Here is a 15,349-nt window from a genome sequence, read left to right on the forward strand (position 1 = left end):
CAGAACTTAGAGTCATCACAGGATAGTTTGCTCATCTGACTAGAGTTTGTGGTTGATTTCATTATTTTCTTTACAGAATACTGGAGTTTCTCTATCACTTGGATTTTGAGTTTTCATTGCTTGGCACCTAAATATTTAAATCTATGCACAGAAACCACTACCAGATTATTAACAATAAAAAAAAAAAGCCAAAAACAAAAGGTTGAACTTGCCTAAGTAAATAAGTTAGATTGCATTGTGTATTTTATAAGTAAGCAAGCATACAGTTTTCACTAGGAAGACCCAAATGGAAGAAAATCTGAGAGATGATAAAACCAGATTATTAATTAGTTATTCCTGAAATCACTTTGTAGTGTTGCTCTTTATATTGCCAGGATGAAACCTGAATTAAAAGTATTATAATAGAACCTTTTTTATGGGTATATCTATATATATTTTAAGAATAAAGATTGCTGTGAAATTTATAGCCATCACCAAGAAACTAAGCAAAGTCCTTATATTGAAAGGGACATTTTTGAAATTTTTGAAATTGTTAATCCTTATTTGGAAATGGATGATGCTGTCTTCAAGATCAGAGGAGAATTTTTTTTTTTAAGTGAGTGTTCAGTATAATCAATGCCATAGAGAATTATTTTTATTATACATATCATTTTAATGCAAAGATTTGTTGTATGTCTTTAAAATAATTTTCTTTTGTTTAGTGGCTTGGTGCCTCTTCATAATGCTTGTTCATATGGACACTATGAAGTAGCTGAGCTCTTGGTAAGGCATGGGGCTTCTGTCAATGTGGCAGACTTATGGAAATTTACCCCTCTACATGAAGCAGCAGCTAAAGGAAAATATGAAATCTGCAAGCTCCTTTTAAAAGTATGTAATTTTTAAAATTATAAAGTAATTATATTTATTATTTGGTTAGGACATAAAATTACATCAGAGTAAATTATTCTGTAATACAGTACAGTAAGTGCTGTAGAGACTGCTTCCATTCTCTATTTTAGGGGGATGTTTAAGTGTGATATCATGATACTCACGTAGCTTTGAGTAATGTCTGAAGTGCCTTTCTGAACTGACTTGATTATGTTGAGTCCATCACAGTTCAACAAGGTAGGTTTTGGAAAGAGTTGAATTAGTTTGCATTGCTTATCTGATACTTACAGTATTAATATCAGAAAACATTTGTACGAGAAGAACCAAGTTTTTCCATCAAGTTTGATTTTTTCTTCTTACTAGCTATTTCATTATTGTTAACAAGCTCATTTCTAATTATTAAGCATTATTTAAACATTAAAGGATATGAAGTTAAATTAAAAGATGTGAAATTAATTAAAAGATGTGAAAAATGACTGGACATGTATTTATGTCATTTTCTTTTTTTTTTTTTTTTTTTTTTAAACTAGAGAAAAACTTGTCCTGGTTAAATATAAAATTCTTCTCCTGCAACTTTCATGGGATCAAGTATGTTCTTATGAGTTTTGAGAATAACACTGTATTTGATACTCATTTTTATTATCACTGGTTAGTAAGAAATAACTTCTAGGACAATGTGAATTCATTGTCTAGGTTGGTTATTCCAGATTTCTCCATTGGGCCTATAGCAGTCTGTGTCAGGCCTGTAATAAAGATTCTTGACTTTTATTGACCTTATTTCATAGGTATAGATGATTAAACTTTTAAAATCAAATTAACTGTTAATACATTTCTACCTAATTTCATGATAGGTTCTAAGACTTACAATGGAAATATTTTTAAATTACCAAACTTTCTTTTTATTGATTCCATTTGGAATTAAGTACTTTTTCCACCTGTGTGTCTTCCTCTTCTCACTTCATCAACACTGAATATCTCTATATAATTGAAATCTGGTCAACATTAATATCCAGGCCATGATTAAAAGGAAAAGTGGTTTCTGAAGACAGCTTGGAGTCTGAGAAAGTATATGATACGAAAAGTTAAAGACACTCGACACCTTTCCCACTCACCATCACTGTTGATCCTGAGGCTTGGGGCTTTGGTTGGGAAGTATTGATAGTTAGAAAGCTGATTCAGTATATTGCTAAGTAGGAATTTTGCAAGAAAGACCAAATATTGCCTCTGTTTTTCACAATGTGTATAGAATCGATAATCTTTCTTTGGATGAGTGAAGGTGAAGTTAAAAATAAAGAAACAAAACAAAGATACTACAGAAAACACAAACCCCATTTGGTTATTTTGTAGCATGGAGCAGATCCAACTAAAAAGAACAGAGATGGAAATACACCTTTAGATTTGGTAAAAGAAGGAGACACAGATATTCAGGACTTACTGAGAGGAGACGCTGCTTTGTTGGATGCTGCCAAGAAGGGCTGCCTGGCAAGAGTGCAGAAGCTCTGTACCCCAGAGAATATCAACTGCCGAGACACCCAAGGCAGGAACTCAACCCCTCTGCACTTGGCAGGTACGCATCACCAGCACTTGCAAGGCTCACGAGCTTTCTTAGATGCCTAATACAGCTCGCCAGAAGATGAAAGAAATGCTGAGCATGAAGAGTGCTACTCAGAAAATGCTTGACTGATGTTATTTTAAATAATTAATTTCTTATTATAAATTATATAAATTTCTTATTGTAAATGTCTTATACTTAATTATGTGATAGTAGTGTAAAGCAAAAAGTATTAATGTTTTCTGGTCCTTATCATTTATATACATATTTTCCTTTTTCTTTTAAGCTGACATTTGCCTTTTCTCATTCTAACAGCAGGCTACAATAACCTGGAAGTAGCTGAATATCTTCTAGAGCACGGAGCAGATGTTAATGCCCAAGACAAAGGTGGTTTAATTCCTCTTCACAATGCAGCATCCTATGGGGTGAGCATGCTAAAGTTAAAGTCTAGAAAACTTCACTGATATTTACTACTTTGTTAAATGCATACCATGCATGCAATAAGTAGATAGCTAACCAACAGCATAATTTAGCACAGTTTTAATCTTACTATTCAGAGTGTTTCTAGCCTTCTCAGGCATAACTATCTTTTGGCCAAGGACCATACTTTTTATAGCTTTTTGGTCTCTTCACATTATCTAGCACAATAATTGGTATGTAATGACTGCTCAGTTAATATTTATTGATGTAGATAATAAATCTTAACTCTACCTTAAGTAGATTTTAGAAACTATGAAAGCCAGGAGGTTCCTCTGTAGGCATGGAAATTATGCTTGCTTATTTTTATCCTCAGCATCTTAGAAAGATTCAAGAAAATGGTTGAGCTGTTGGTGTATATGGTTTCATAGAGTTCAGATGACTAGCTGAAACCCCACAGTGAAAGTCACAACTGATTCTTGCAAAGCCCTGTAACTGTAATCTGTAATCATCAGCTGAAAGAGGAAGAGGGTTGTATTCCAGTGCCTTGACATTTGTTGGACTGACTGCCTGGAAGTCACCAAGGCCCACTTTAGGTCTGATGAATCACACAGGAAGAAGATGAATGCTCTTGTGCTTGTCAGAATCCCTATTTGACTGTAAAGATGCACACGTGCCAGAGTGTACATACTAGGGGCTCTCATAGATGGAATCATTATTGGTGAGGACAGTTTCTAGATTTGCAGAAGCCTGACAGACTATAAGTAAAAACTAATCGCCATGATTTCCATATTCTCTTACTCTCTTCTCCCTTGCCCTTCATAATGAGAATATCTGCATCTTCTCATGCCCCCTCTCAAAGACCAGTATTTCAGGGAGATGACATGTCTGAGTGGGAATAATCAAGGAAAGCAAACAATCTAGTTTCAAGTTGGACAGAAAGGAAAGAAAATTTTACTTCCAAGTGTGATATAAGCTAATTGAAAGTTATCAGATTTAATAAATATATTATTAGTACTGAAATCCTCTTGAAACTTCTGTATTTGAAGTTATCTTTCCAAAGATAATTAATCCTTTATTAAAATCATTAGAATTTTCTTTTAGCCTTCTTTCATATAAAATCCTCAATTTCACTGTACTACATGTATTTCTACTGAAGACCAGGCATGCTAAATATTTACTGCTAACATACTACATATACATGTGCGTATAATCCTTTTACCTTTGAGTTATAAGTATAGATATGTATCATTTGGAGAATAATGTCCAATATTTTTCTTAGCATGATCCTCTCTCCATATCTCTAAGCCTAGGTTAAAAGTTTATCAGTTAAGAGTTTATAAAGCTGATGGGATCAGTGTCTTTTAACTTCTGTATAAATCTATTAATGAGTGAGGATAGGTATAGGCAGTAGAATTATACTTCTTGACTTGATCTAGTAAAACATATACTGTCAACTGTGTAGACTATGTTGATCTATGTACTGTGTTTCCAGTATATCCCATACTTTGTGGATGTGGAAAAGTTCAGTCCTGTCAGTCTTTTCCTTTCATAGCTTTCATAGTTGTCACTGAGGATGAAGAAAGTAAAACTAAATTTTTAAGGTTTAAGTATTTTACCTTTTAATTCTCATTCTTCTGATGGGAAAGGTGTTGAGATTCTACTTATTACACGTATGTGTCAATTTGTGACCAGTGTGAAAGAAAGAAAATTTATAGTGGTTCTCTTTTGTGGCTAAATATAATAAGGTAGAGTGCGGGACGGCCTTGTCTTTGTTCGTATTCCCTTGCAGCTATCTTGCCATTAGCTGAGGGAGTGTAATGCAGTCCGCCTCCTGACCAGAGGCCCGCTGTCCCGTTTTCATAAACTTATTTCACCATTATCCACAACTCCTGCTCTCCTCTTCTAACTCCAAGTGAGAAAGATCATGAGCATTTTTAGTTTCATTCTCTCTTTTTATGTTATCCTGCTTTTTACCACATCCCTACTGCTGAGCTCTTTGTAAATGAATGTAGCTTATGGAGGTAAAAATGAAGAGAAAGTTCTCCAGGCTGTGTAGAGGGCATTTGGTAGAGGTTTCAGTCAACCTGGTTCATCCCATCCTTCTACTAAAGAATGCTAATGAGCTAGACAGTGTGTTTGTAGCAAGAACTTTTGCCTCAGTGTGTGGGTGGATTTTTTGACTCACTCTAAAAATCCTTCTTGTATTAAACTTGGAAACTTAAAAATCAAATATCTGTGAGCTAATGACTATGTACTCTTATTCACTAAAACCTTTACTTTGATGGTTTCTTGACTTTTTTTGGTTACCATGTTTTTACCATGTACAACATATACCCACCCTCCCACCCCCAGTAACATCTCATAGTGATTTTCAGTTGGCAGTAGGTAAGGTCATTCCCTCCATTGAGAATCTCTGCTCTATGAAATAATTTTATCTAATGCAGTTTGTATATCATATAACCTGTTGTCAGTAACCACATCAAATCTGTATTTATCTCAGTCTCAATTAGTAGACTTAAAATAAGGACCAAGGTTAACCATGATATAAAAAATGTTTAAGCTACTTTATCTTACTTTAGCTAAGGGGTAGATATAGTTATATTTTCATTATCTCTAGACATATAAATCCATATGTCTTTCCAAAGCCCCTTTTTATTCATACAGCACATAAGCCTTGGCTGGATATTTTAATGAAATTATAGGGCTCTGTTAGGGTGGCAGAGCACTGGTTACATAGTATTAATATCAATGATGCTTGGACTGGCCTGGCTGCGTGGTGTATATGATGTACTGCCCTGAAGTGATAGTTTTGTGAAGGAGATTTTGGTGGCACTTTGTATGGAATAGAGGCTTCTATATTTAAGATAAGGTGATTGGTAGAGTAGTTTTAGGTGTAGGGTTACCCAGTGATCTCTGCTTAAATAGCTTTTCCCTGATATCATACTCTCTGCCATTTTCAACCTGTCAGGAAATGGCGCTTGTGTTTTAGTCTAGCAAGACCATGCAGGCAGATGTGGCGAAATGGAGACCTGAATTTGGAGTGTGAACCTCTGGGATCTAGTCTTTAATCTTTTCCTCCATAACCCACACGTCTTCAGCAAGTGCCTTAATCTTTCTAATCTTCACTGTCCTCACTAGTAAAACTTAGATGCTGAGACCGTCTTTACAGGGTTATTGTGATAATTAGATAAGACCATGCATGTGGAAAGTGCATTCTGTCCAAATCCAAGGGAATACAGTTATTATGAGATAACTCGATCCACACAGCCCTCATACTGGGCCGGTCAGAATAAGGTCTGTGTGTCACTTTTATATCTCACAGCCTTAGGAATTAGCTGTATGTTTGACCAGCTCAATATCAGTATTAAACAGATTAATTGACTTCAGTAGTGGATAATGACTGGTAGCTGCAGATAAAATAATTGTGTGAGATATCTGAAATTACATAAAGTTACTTAAGCTGTTATTTATTGGTCATCATTCTTTGATACATATTTTACCTTTTTTCCTCTGGATAGCTCAGTCAGCTCTCTGTGTGTCTTTGGGCCTTTTTATATAGAAAGAACTTACCACTTCAGTTTTTCCAAAAGGAGAAACAAAGACATAGTTTAAGAAGTTTAAATAAAAGTTACAGATTTCATGAGAGTATATATTAATGGTAATGTGCATTATCCTGTTTAGTGTTTTTGTATTATAATGCCTTATATTATTTTTTAATATACATTTACACAAGACAACTAATTTTTTTGCTCTTCAGTAGATATAAAGCATTGATATTTATTTACCACACAGCATGTAGTTTTCTATTATCTCATAAGAGTAAATCAATTTGCTGAGTTTTCTCTCTCAAATTTTTCATTTTTTAATGCTTTCTCTAAAATGTATAATGTTAGGGGGATTTCATGACATTATCGTACAATTAAATTGCTCTAACTGGAACCCAAACACGTTTCTCTTCTCCCTACTTCCCAACTTTCTAAAATTAAATTAGGGCCCTTGCAGTGTTTTTATGTTGCATTTGTCATTTAAAGCATTTTGTATTGCAGCTGAATTTTGAAACCATATTAAGTTGACTCCTGGAAACGTTCCAGCAGAGTTCAATTCCTTTTCTAGACCTTCTAGTTCAATGCTTTGCTCTTATGTATTGTATAGGACTGAGCTGTAGCTTATTTATTGCATTTGTCACCCTTAAATTTCAGTTACTTTTTTTGCCCCAGTGGTGTGGCTGTTTAAAAGATTTAAGAATTGTGTTTTTAGTCTACTTGGGTGGCAGCGTATTTCCTGTTTATTGCTGTTTCAGATGTTTGTCAGCAAATTTAATAAGCACGTAATTGGTTTCTCTAAGCATAAACTATAAATTTAATATAAAGAAAGTTTAATAATACATACCATATATATGATTCATTTTATACACACACGTAATTTTCCTTGGACTGTCTAATTTTGGAAGCCTATACAAATTAGTCTACCAAATTATATTATACTGCCAACACAAATGGAGTAGAATAAAACTAATCATCAGGAACCTAGTTTAAACACCCCATAACCTTACTGGGAAGAAGCTTGAAATTACTGCGTGCTTTTGGGTTAATTGAACAAAAATTGCTATTCTTTTCAATGTATATCCTTTGAATAAGGGAGATAAATCACTGGGGTCTGTTTTGTTTTAAGTGATTTTGATAGTGCTACAAATGTTACCTATTTTTATCATTTGTGTTAGAATCAATTTTATAATCATGATATACCTCATTCATAATCCCCAAAAGATCACAAAACATGGCCTGTTCTCAGAAGCCCTAGTCTGGTTATGCTCTTTTTTGTTGTTGTTGTTGTCTTTATATTGTCAGAGCAAATATGGAAGCTTTCTTAGAAGTTGTCTGATTTGTATTTTCCTCTGTTTTCTGAAATCACTTTTCCTAAAATTAACAAGTATTTGTATTATATTAAAAAAAAACACCAAAAAATACTTTAATACTACCTCAGAAGAAGTACCTATTCTTTTTGAAGTGAGTGTCTTCAAGAGAGCAAAGAAAATATTAAGGAATTTTAAAGGAAAATTTGAAGAAACATGCCCTAAATTCTATCCTGGGATACTTCTGTCCTTACTTTCCCCATCTCTTCCCATTCTCATGAAATTCAGCTTCAGATAGGTATTCAGCAAATGTTTGGTTGGTGGGTGAGTCGGTAAGAGAGAGTAAGTGAATAAGTAAATGACCCCCTTATCTGTGCTCTGACCTTTTGTGTGAAACCATTTACAGGACATCATTACTTAGATATTGTACCTCAGAAACCACACACCCCAAGTGAACCTTCCTTATAGTTTCATTCCTAATTAAACTTCTGCTACTCAATTTCTGTTAATGCTTCCATCTACCTTTTTTTTTTCTTAATCTTCTAGACCAAATTAAAAAAGAAAAAAGGCAGTCACCTTTGACTTTTTTTTTCATCTTTCTTCCTCTGTGGTTAATTTGTCTTTCTAAAACCTGATTTTTTTGCCTTCAAAATTTCTCAAATTTAGCTCTTCTTTTCCGTTCTTCTCTAACCATCACAGTTGAGGATCTTATCACCTCATGCCCAGGTTATTAGTTAATGCGTCTGCAGCTGACATTTCCTCCACCCCCTAAGTCATTTTGGCTCGACAGACTAATTTTTGTAAAATGTTTTGTTACGTTACTTTCCCAAAGGCTGAAGAAAGAACATTGAGAATCTTTGAGATGAGTGTTTTCAATAAATAGATCAGGTTGCAATAGGTTAGAAAGAGAAATGGGAAGATAAAGAGAAGCAATGGTTATAGGTTGCTGGTTTGAAAAGTTTGACAAACAGGTTAGCCCATTATTAGGAAACTTGGAGTCAGGTAATAGTTTCATCTTATATGTTTATTTTTAAGATAGATCTGAATATAAGACTGAATAAAAAAAATTTTTAAGGCTCCCATGAAGAATTACAGGGTAACAGAATAATTGTGGAATTGATATTTTAGAGGAAGCAAGAAAAGATGAAGTCCAAAATACAGGTGGAGGGGTGCAATGAATATTCTTTTTCTATAGAAGAAACTTCTGTTAAGGATGAGAATAGAGATATAGAGGGAATGAAATGTTAAATAAAAACAAGTGTACCTGAAGGAGCTTTACCAAATAATCTCATTCTTACCTCTTGGCATCCTTTTGTTTTTCTTCAGCATGTGGACATTGCAGCGTTACTGATAAAATACAACACATGTGTAAATGCAACAGACAAGTGGGCATTTACTCCTCTTCACGAAGCAGCCCAAAAAGGCAGGACACAGCTCTGTGCCCTACTCCTGGCACATGGTGCAGATCCAACTATGAAGAACCAAGAAGGCCAGACACCTTTAGATCTGGCAACGGTAAGTCCTCATTTCAAAATATTTAGACTTGCTTGTTATACTTTCAGAAATGACAGTAAATTCCAGGGCTTAACAGGTTTACCTCTAGTGGTGCATATATCTCTTGGAAGAAGAACAAATTTCCTTCCTTATGAATTTTTTTAAGTTCTCATTTTTATATAATTTAAAACTATTAAGGCAAACTAAGCAGTAAGTTAATTTTTTTTTTGGGCCAAACTTAACTTGGAGGGAAAACATGAATCATAGAAAAACTTGTATATAGATTGTATTCGCAAAATATCTGAGCACCTTCTACTTTGGCTTATTATTCTAGAGCATCTGATGTTCATGGTAATTTACCTGAGGGGGGTGAGGTAGTCAAAGAAAAAATTATCTTCTAAGCAGTATATCGTTCTTCTGAAGATGGAAAAGTAAACTGATATACTGTAGAAATAGTTTCAAAATCAAGAATTAAATTTTTGTGGTTAAATGATATTTAACATATCATTTAAACATCATTTAAACATTTAACATAACATTTAAACAAAAAGATGTAAAGAAACATCTTTCCTGAATTTTCTGGAAATCAGGGAGTTACTGTATGGTCACATAATTTAGAATTTTTTAACCAAAAAACTTTTCTAAGCCACATTCTGTTTTATATATCTGTTGCCGAGTAACAGTTTTCAAAACACTTAGTAGCTTAACCAAAACCAAGTGCCACTCACAGTTATAATTCCTCACAGTCCTCTGGGTTGACTGGGCTCAGCTAGGCAGTTCTGCTGTTCTGCCAGCTCCCTTTAGCTGGGAGCTCAGCTGACGCTACAGCATCTCGGATGGCCTTAAATCCTACAGTACCTCTCTCTGCGTAGTATGTCACACTCAGTGGTCTAGTTCGAATTTCTTTACAGCATGGGAGGATGACTTCTAAGAGAAAAAAAGTAGAAACTGCCAATCCTTTTAAAGCCTGGCTCAAAAGCCTCAGAACATCACTTCCTCTACATTCTATTGGTCACAGAAACTCATAGGCAACCCAGATTCCAGGGAAGGGAGGTGCCACCTCTGATGGAAGGAGGGGCACAGATGTACATGGAAGTAAGAATTGATAGCTGGCTCTCTTTGGGGACAATCTCCCACATACTCTAACAACAGTTGTGCCTAGCAGACTGTAGAGTTCGTGAATAAGCTAGCCAAAATAAGTGCTGTCCCTTTAAAGTTTCACCAGATTTTAATTGTACATTAAATTATTAAGTATGCACTAAATAACTGAACAAAAATTATTGTAGTTGTTAAGCATAAACAACACATACTATGTATGGAAACTCCTTCTAAAGAAGAGATGATTGAGAATCAGCATTCTAAAATGTGCTCCTTTTTAGATGAAAGATGAAATATTTTATTTTTTTAACTCTATTCAAATCTTTGTTAATTTACATGTCCTTTGAATACATGTGTAATAAGTATGAACAATTGTGTGCACACTTTTCATTTAGTGTTAAAAAGTATTTCTAGGAGTCAACAGAGTTCATATTCTTGGATTTTTTTCACAGTTAACTTTTGTCTGTGTGTGTGGTGAGAATACTTAAGATCTACTCTCAGCAAATTTCAAGAATATAGTACAGTACTTATATAAGTACTTACAGTACTTATTAACTATAGTCACCAAGCTGCACATTAGATCTTCAAAAGATGAAGTATTTTTTTTAAATTGTATAGTTTCTCCATTCTACCTATTGAAACTACTGGGACTCTTTGGAGCTGTGGATCAGAGAAGGAGGGAGGAAGGAATGATCAAAACCCAATAGGGAATAATGGAGTATTCATTAAAGAAAAAATTCACTAAGCATTTTCTCCTTAGTGAGAAACTTATTGTTTTAAAACGTAATTTTTTGTGTTATTTTATTTTATTTATTTATTTTTTTAGGCTGATGATATCAGAGCTTTGCTGATAGATGCCATGCCCCCAGAGGCCTTACCTACCTGTTTTAAACCTCAGGCTACTGTAGTGAGTGCCTCTCTGATCTCACCAGCATCCACCCCCTCCTGCCTGTCTGCTGCTAGCAGCATAGACAACCTCGCCGGCCCCTTAGCAGAATTGGCAGTAGGAGGAGCGTCTAACGCTGGGGATGGCGCAGCAGGCACAGAAAGGAAGGAAGGAGAAGGCAAGTACACCTGTGAACGCGTATTGGTTTTGCGGTTTTAAGTGAACAGATTCACTTTTCTGTTGGTAATTATTGAACACCTCACTTAAAGACATCCTGTCTGTAAGTTTTCATGTACACAACAGCTTATAAGAAATATGTCTTCGTAGAATAAATTCTTTGGCATCTACTTTGTTCTTACTTATGTATATCCCAGTATATCCTTTTCCAACCATAGTATCTTATTGAACTGAGTGAGTCTTATTACTGAAATTATATCAGAAAAATACTGAGAGATTATGTAAGAAATGAAAACTGAAACAATAGCTGATAAATGAAAGCTGAAACAATAGCTGATAAATTTGGATTTTTTAATTCCACTGTTAAATATTTCACTAAAAGCATTATATTATGCTTTATAATATTAATATAAGTACTACTGATAAGATAAACTCTGCTTTTATTTCCCCATCAAATTCAGAGATAACTTGAAGTAAAATCATCTGCACAGCCAAGGGTGTCAAAGAGCCGCGGCTTTAAATAAATATTGGAACTTCCTTTAGATTGATAAACTTCTTTCTGAAAAACTTTAATGTATGTCTGTTTTAGTTGCTGGTCTTGACATGAATATTAGCCAATTCCTGAAAAGCCTTGGTCTTGAACACCTTCGGGACATCTTTGAAACAGAACAGGTAAGCTCTCATATATAGTTGAGTCTTTTTAATTTAATATTAAGAGTTATTAATTGCCACTTGTTCTTTCTTTTTCTGCTTCTTCGCTGCTCTTTTAAAACTCAAAACAAATTTCTGAAAAAGCTAGAGGAATCTAGTATTTTATGCTTCTTTCCAAAATTGTCTAACAGATGATTAGAGTCTGTTATTTTGTTGTATCTTTATAAGCAGTCTGGCTCAATATGTTTTATTACATATCAAAACTTAGGCCATGAAACCCCTGCAAAAGAATGTTTTCAAAATCTTTCCTCATTAGTTTGTTTCCAAAAAGTGTTAGCCATTATTCATCTCATTTTATTACTAATGTGACTAGACTCCACTTGAAACTAGTGAGAAATTTTTATGTTAACTATTTAGCAAAATCTTCATGAAGCAGTTATCCATTACTGGATAGCAAAATAATTCTTGGGCAAGTGTACGTTTTAAAAATTGCTTCTTTATGATGTTTCCATTGTCTAGTTGGAGCCTAAAATAATGCTGAACCAAAACTTGGCCATATGCTTATAGACTTAGCCTATTTTCAGATATATCTGAAATGGCTGTGAAGGTCTTAGTATGAAGTCATCATTAGGGTGTTTATGAATTAAGATCCTTCTGTTTGTCATTCTGTTTTTATACAGGATAATGAGTTTTTAACTTATCACTGTATGATTTTATTACCATTAACTATCACATAATAAATTCCTGAGTTTGACCTGACTATTACTAATACACACAGCATCTTAGAGTGGCAAAGATCTCTAGAGGTCACTGAGTCATTCTCCCAGATGTAGGAATTACCCTTTTTATATCCATGTGGACAATAACTTGTTACAATTTGGGCAGGTATGATAAAATGCTTATAATTTAAAGTACACCCAAATCTGCCCCATGTATAATCTATTAATCTTATGTTTACATTTTACCCTATTTTGCACAGAAATCTAACCTCTGGTCTACATATTAGACTAGCATTAGTTTCATAGGGCTGCCATAACAATTTCCCACAAATCTGTGGCTTAAACAACAGAAATTTATTCCCTCACAGTTCCGGAGGCCTGAAGTTCAAAATCAAGGTGTCGGCAGGGCTGCACTCCCTACAGAGGCTCTAGGGGAGAATCTGCCCCATGCCTCTGCCAGCTTCTAGGCCCTTTGGCTTCTGGCCACATCCTTCCAGTCTCTGCTTCTATCTTCACCGTGCCTTCTCTGTGTCTGTCTTCTCTTCTGTGTGTCTTTTGTAAGGACACTTGCATTGAGTTTAAGGCCTCCCCATATAGTCTTAGATGATCTCCTTATCTCAAGATGCTTAACTGAATTTACATTTGCAAAGATGTAAAAAAAGTTTTTCAAAAAAGATTCTTTGCAAGTTCTGGGGATTAGAACATGGACATATCTTTTTGAGGGCCACCATTCAGCTCACTACAACATAATATAGCCCTTCTTATATTTCTAAGACCTAGTCAACATCGTGGATTTACCCTTCCAACCAACCACCCACCCACCCTTACAGAGTTTCTCCTAATTTAGTGTAAATTCACCTTCTTTTTCAGTTATTCTTTATATGGATATAGTGTCCAAATTCTTCACTGGCCTCTTTGCCCCATCTGATTTCTTTGTTAGGCATATAGTCAGTTTAGAGTTAATTAAAAGCTCCAGGTCTTTTTCATATCAATTATGATGCTAAGATTTTCTAATGTCTTTTTTTTTTAGCTGAATTTCTTCATATTATATATTGTAGTTGATCTTTAATGCTCTTGATGATCAAAACAGTTGGGTAGAAATAGCACTGGACTAAAAGAAGACCTTGATTCTGATTAAGGCATTTAACCTATCACTTGCCTTACCTGTAAAATATAATAATACTTTCAAAAGTCCAGATAGTTAAAATTCCCGGTCAGATGCTTCTGTGCCAGTTTTTAAAATATACTTTAATGAAACATCAGTTGTATCTTCTGTCTGGTGGGGAGGACTTCATAAACTGCTATAATAATTTCCTTTTCCTTTAAGCTGCACCTGCCATTGATTCACCCTCTGGTTTGGAGATTTCTTATGAGAATAGCCTAAACAGTAAGACTCTTTTTCCTTTATCCTTCCCTTGAAGGTATTAAAGCTGTTTTAGAAGCAGTATCCTCTGCTAAAGCCATATTCCAGCCATCTCCCTTCTTCCCAAATCATATCCACAATAACTGTGAAATTTCACATATCTTTGCTTAATAAAAACAGATGCTAATTCAAATAATTCCAGTTAACCGTTTTTCAAGAGTTCAGTTTCTACTCTTCTGGTCAGTTCGCATCATAATTTTATGTTTTCTTTTTTCTGTTTTACTTTATATATTCTCTTTTATAGTAACTGATTCCTGTGGCCTGGTTATCTCACTTTATTGATTTTAATAGTTTAGTCTTAACAGTTGGTCCTTTTGACAGCTTATCCTGGTTTCATCAGTTTCATTGTTATCTTTTTCACTTCAGTTTTGTTCTGAGTAAATGGTTCCATTGATTTTCCTTTTGCCAGAATAATTTCTGTATCTTTTTTCTTATCAATATGTTGACTCTTCCATTTAATGTCTATTACCTAGCATAGCTCTTTCCTCCAGACAAATGATATCACCATTCATTGTGTTGAACTCTGTGTGACTGTCTTTTGGCCCAGTCTTCAAGCAGTTAAAGTTTTATTTTGACTACAATTGTTACTTGACTAGCCTTTAGTTATAGAGTAATACCTTCTGTAACCCTCTCCATAACTTACCCAGAGGATTTTCTGCCATTAACATTCTATGTCAGTCCGGTAATATATGATGAGGCCCAGGTATTTGTGAGGTGAGGGAAAGTGTTAGGGTGTATGTATTGTAGCCATTTAGTTCATGTCTATTGAGCTGAAGGCAGAGTCGTCCTGTTTTCCTGAGATGCTTTGACACATAATATCTTATTGCCTCTGTTCCTACTGATAGATTCTTCTCTCTCAGTGGAGTGGGGAACATAGTTCTTTTATTTCTGGTTCCAGGGAAACTTCCCTCAGAGCATCATAGCCTCACCTCTTACCTTCACAGTTATTCTCTCTGAAGTCTCTTAACTAACTTGACTTGTTTGTCGTATATACTTTGCTAGTTCTATATTAAATAATATATACCTATGTCCTTTATAGTTAGTTAAGTATAGTACCAGTGTCACTTTGGCCCTTCCTCTATAACATAGCTTCCTGACTAGAATACTTTTTCTGTGGGAAAGACTGATTTGATTTACATTGCAATTCCTGGAACATAAATGCCGTGACTTGGAAGATTCCTTGTGAACATATTTATGGTCCACATATATA

The 15,349-nt window shown here is 34.7% G+C and overlaps 1 protein-coding gene across 3 annotated transcripts in view; it reads left to right on the plus strand.

The window, feature by feature from the left end:
* The window catches only part of TNKS (tankyrase), a 174,580-nt gene that overhangs the window by 139,642 nt on the left and 19,589 nt on the right, over nucleotides 1-15,349 (plus strand). For all 3 annotated transcript variants that reach the window (XR_003436266.1, XM_027122750.1, XM_027122751.1), the window contains exons 15-20: nucleotides 702-867; nucleotides 2,215-2,434; nucleotides 2,735-2,844; nucleotides 9,018-9,206; nucleotides 11,110-11,347; nucleotides 11,936-12,018. Coding sequence is in view for 2 of the 3 variants with exons in the window: in XM_027122750.1 (XP_026978551.1) it covers nucleotides 702-867; nucleotides 2,215-2,434; nucleotides 2,735-2,844; nucleotides 9,018-9,206; nucleotides 11,110-11,347; nucleotides 11,936-12,018 (1,006 nt within the window). In the remaining variant the exon portion in view is untranslated. The remainder of the gene's footprint in view (nucleotides 1-701; nucleotides 868-2,214; nucleotides 2,435-2,734; nucleotides 2,845-9,017; nucleotides 9,207-11,109; nucleotides 11,348-11,935; nucleotides 12,019-15,349) is intronic.

Source organism: Aethalodelphis obliquidens, unplaced genomic scaffold, assembly GCF_003676395.1.
Source record: "Aethalodelphis obliquidens isolate GAN/ISIS:26980383/991018 unplaced genomic scaffold, ASM367639v1 scaffold25, whole genome shotgun sequence".
Lineage (NCBI taxonomy): Eukaryota > Metazoa > Chordata > Mammalia > Artiodactyla > Delphinidae > Aethalodelphis > Aethalodelphis obliquidens.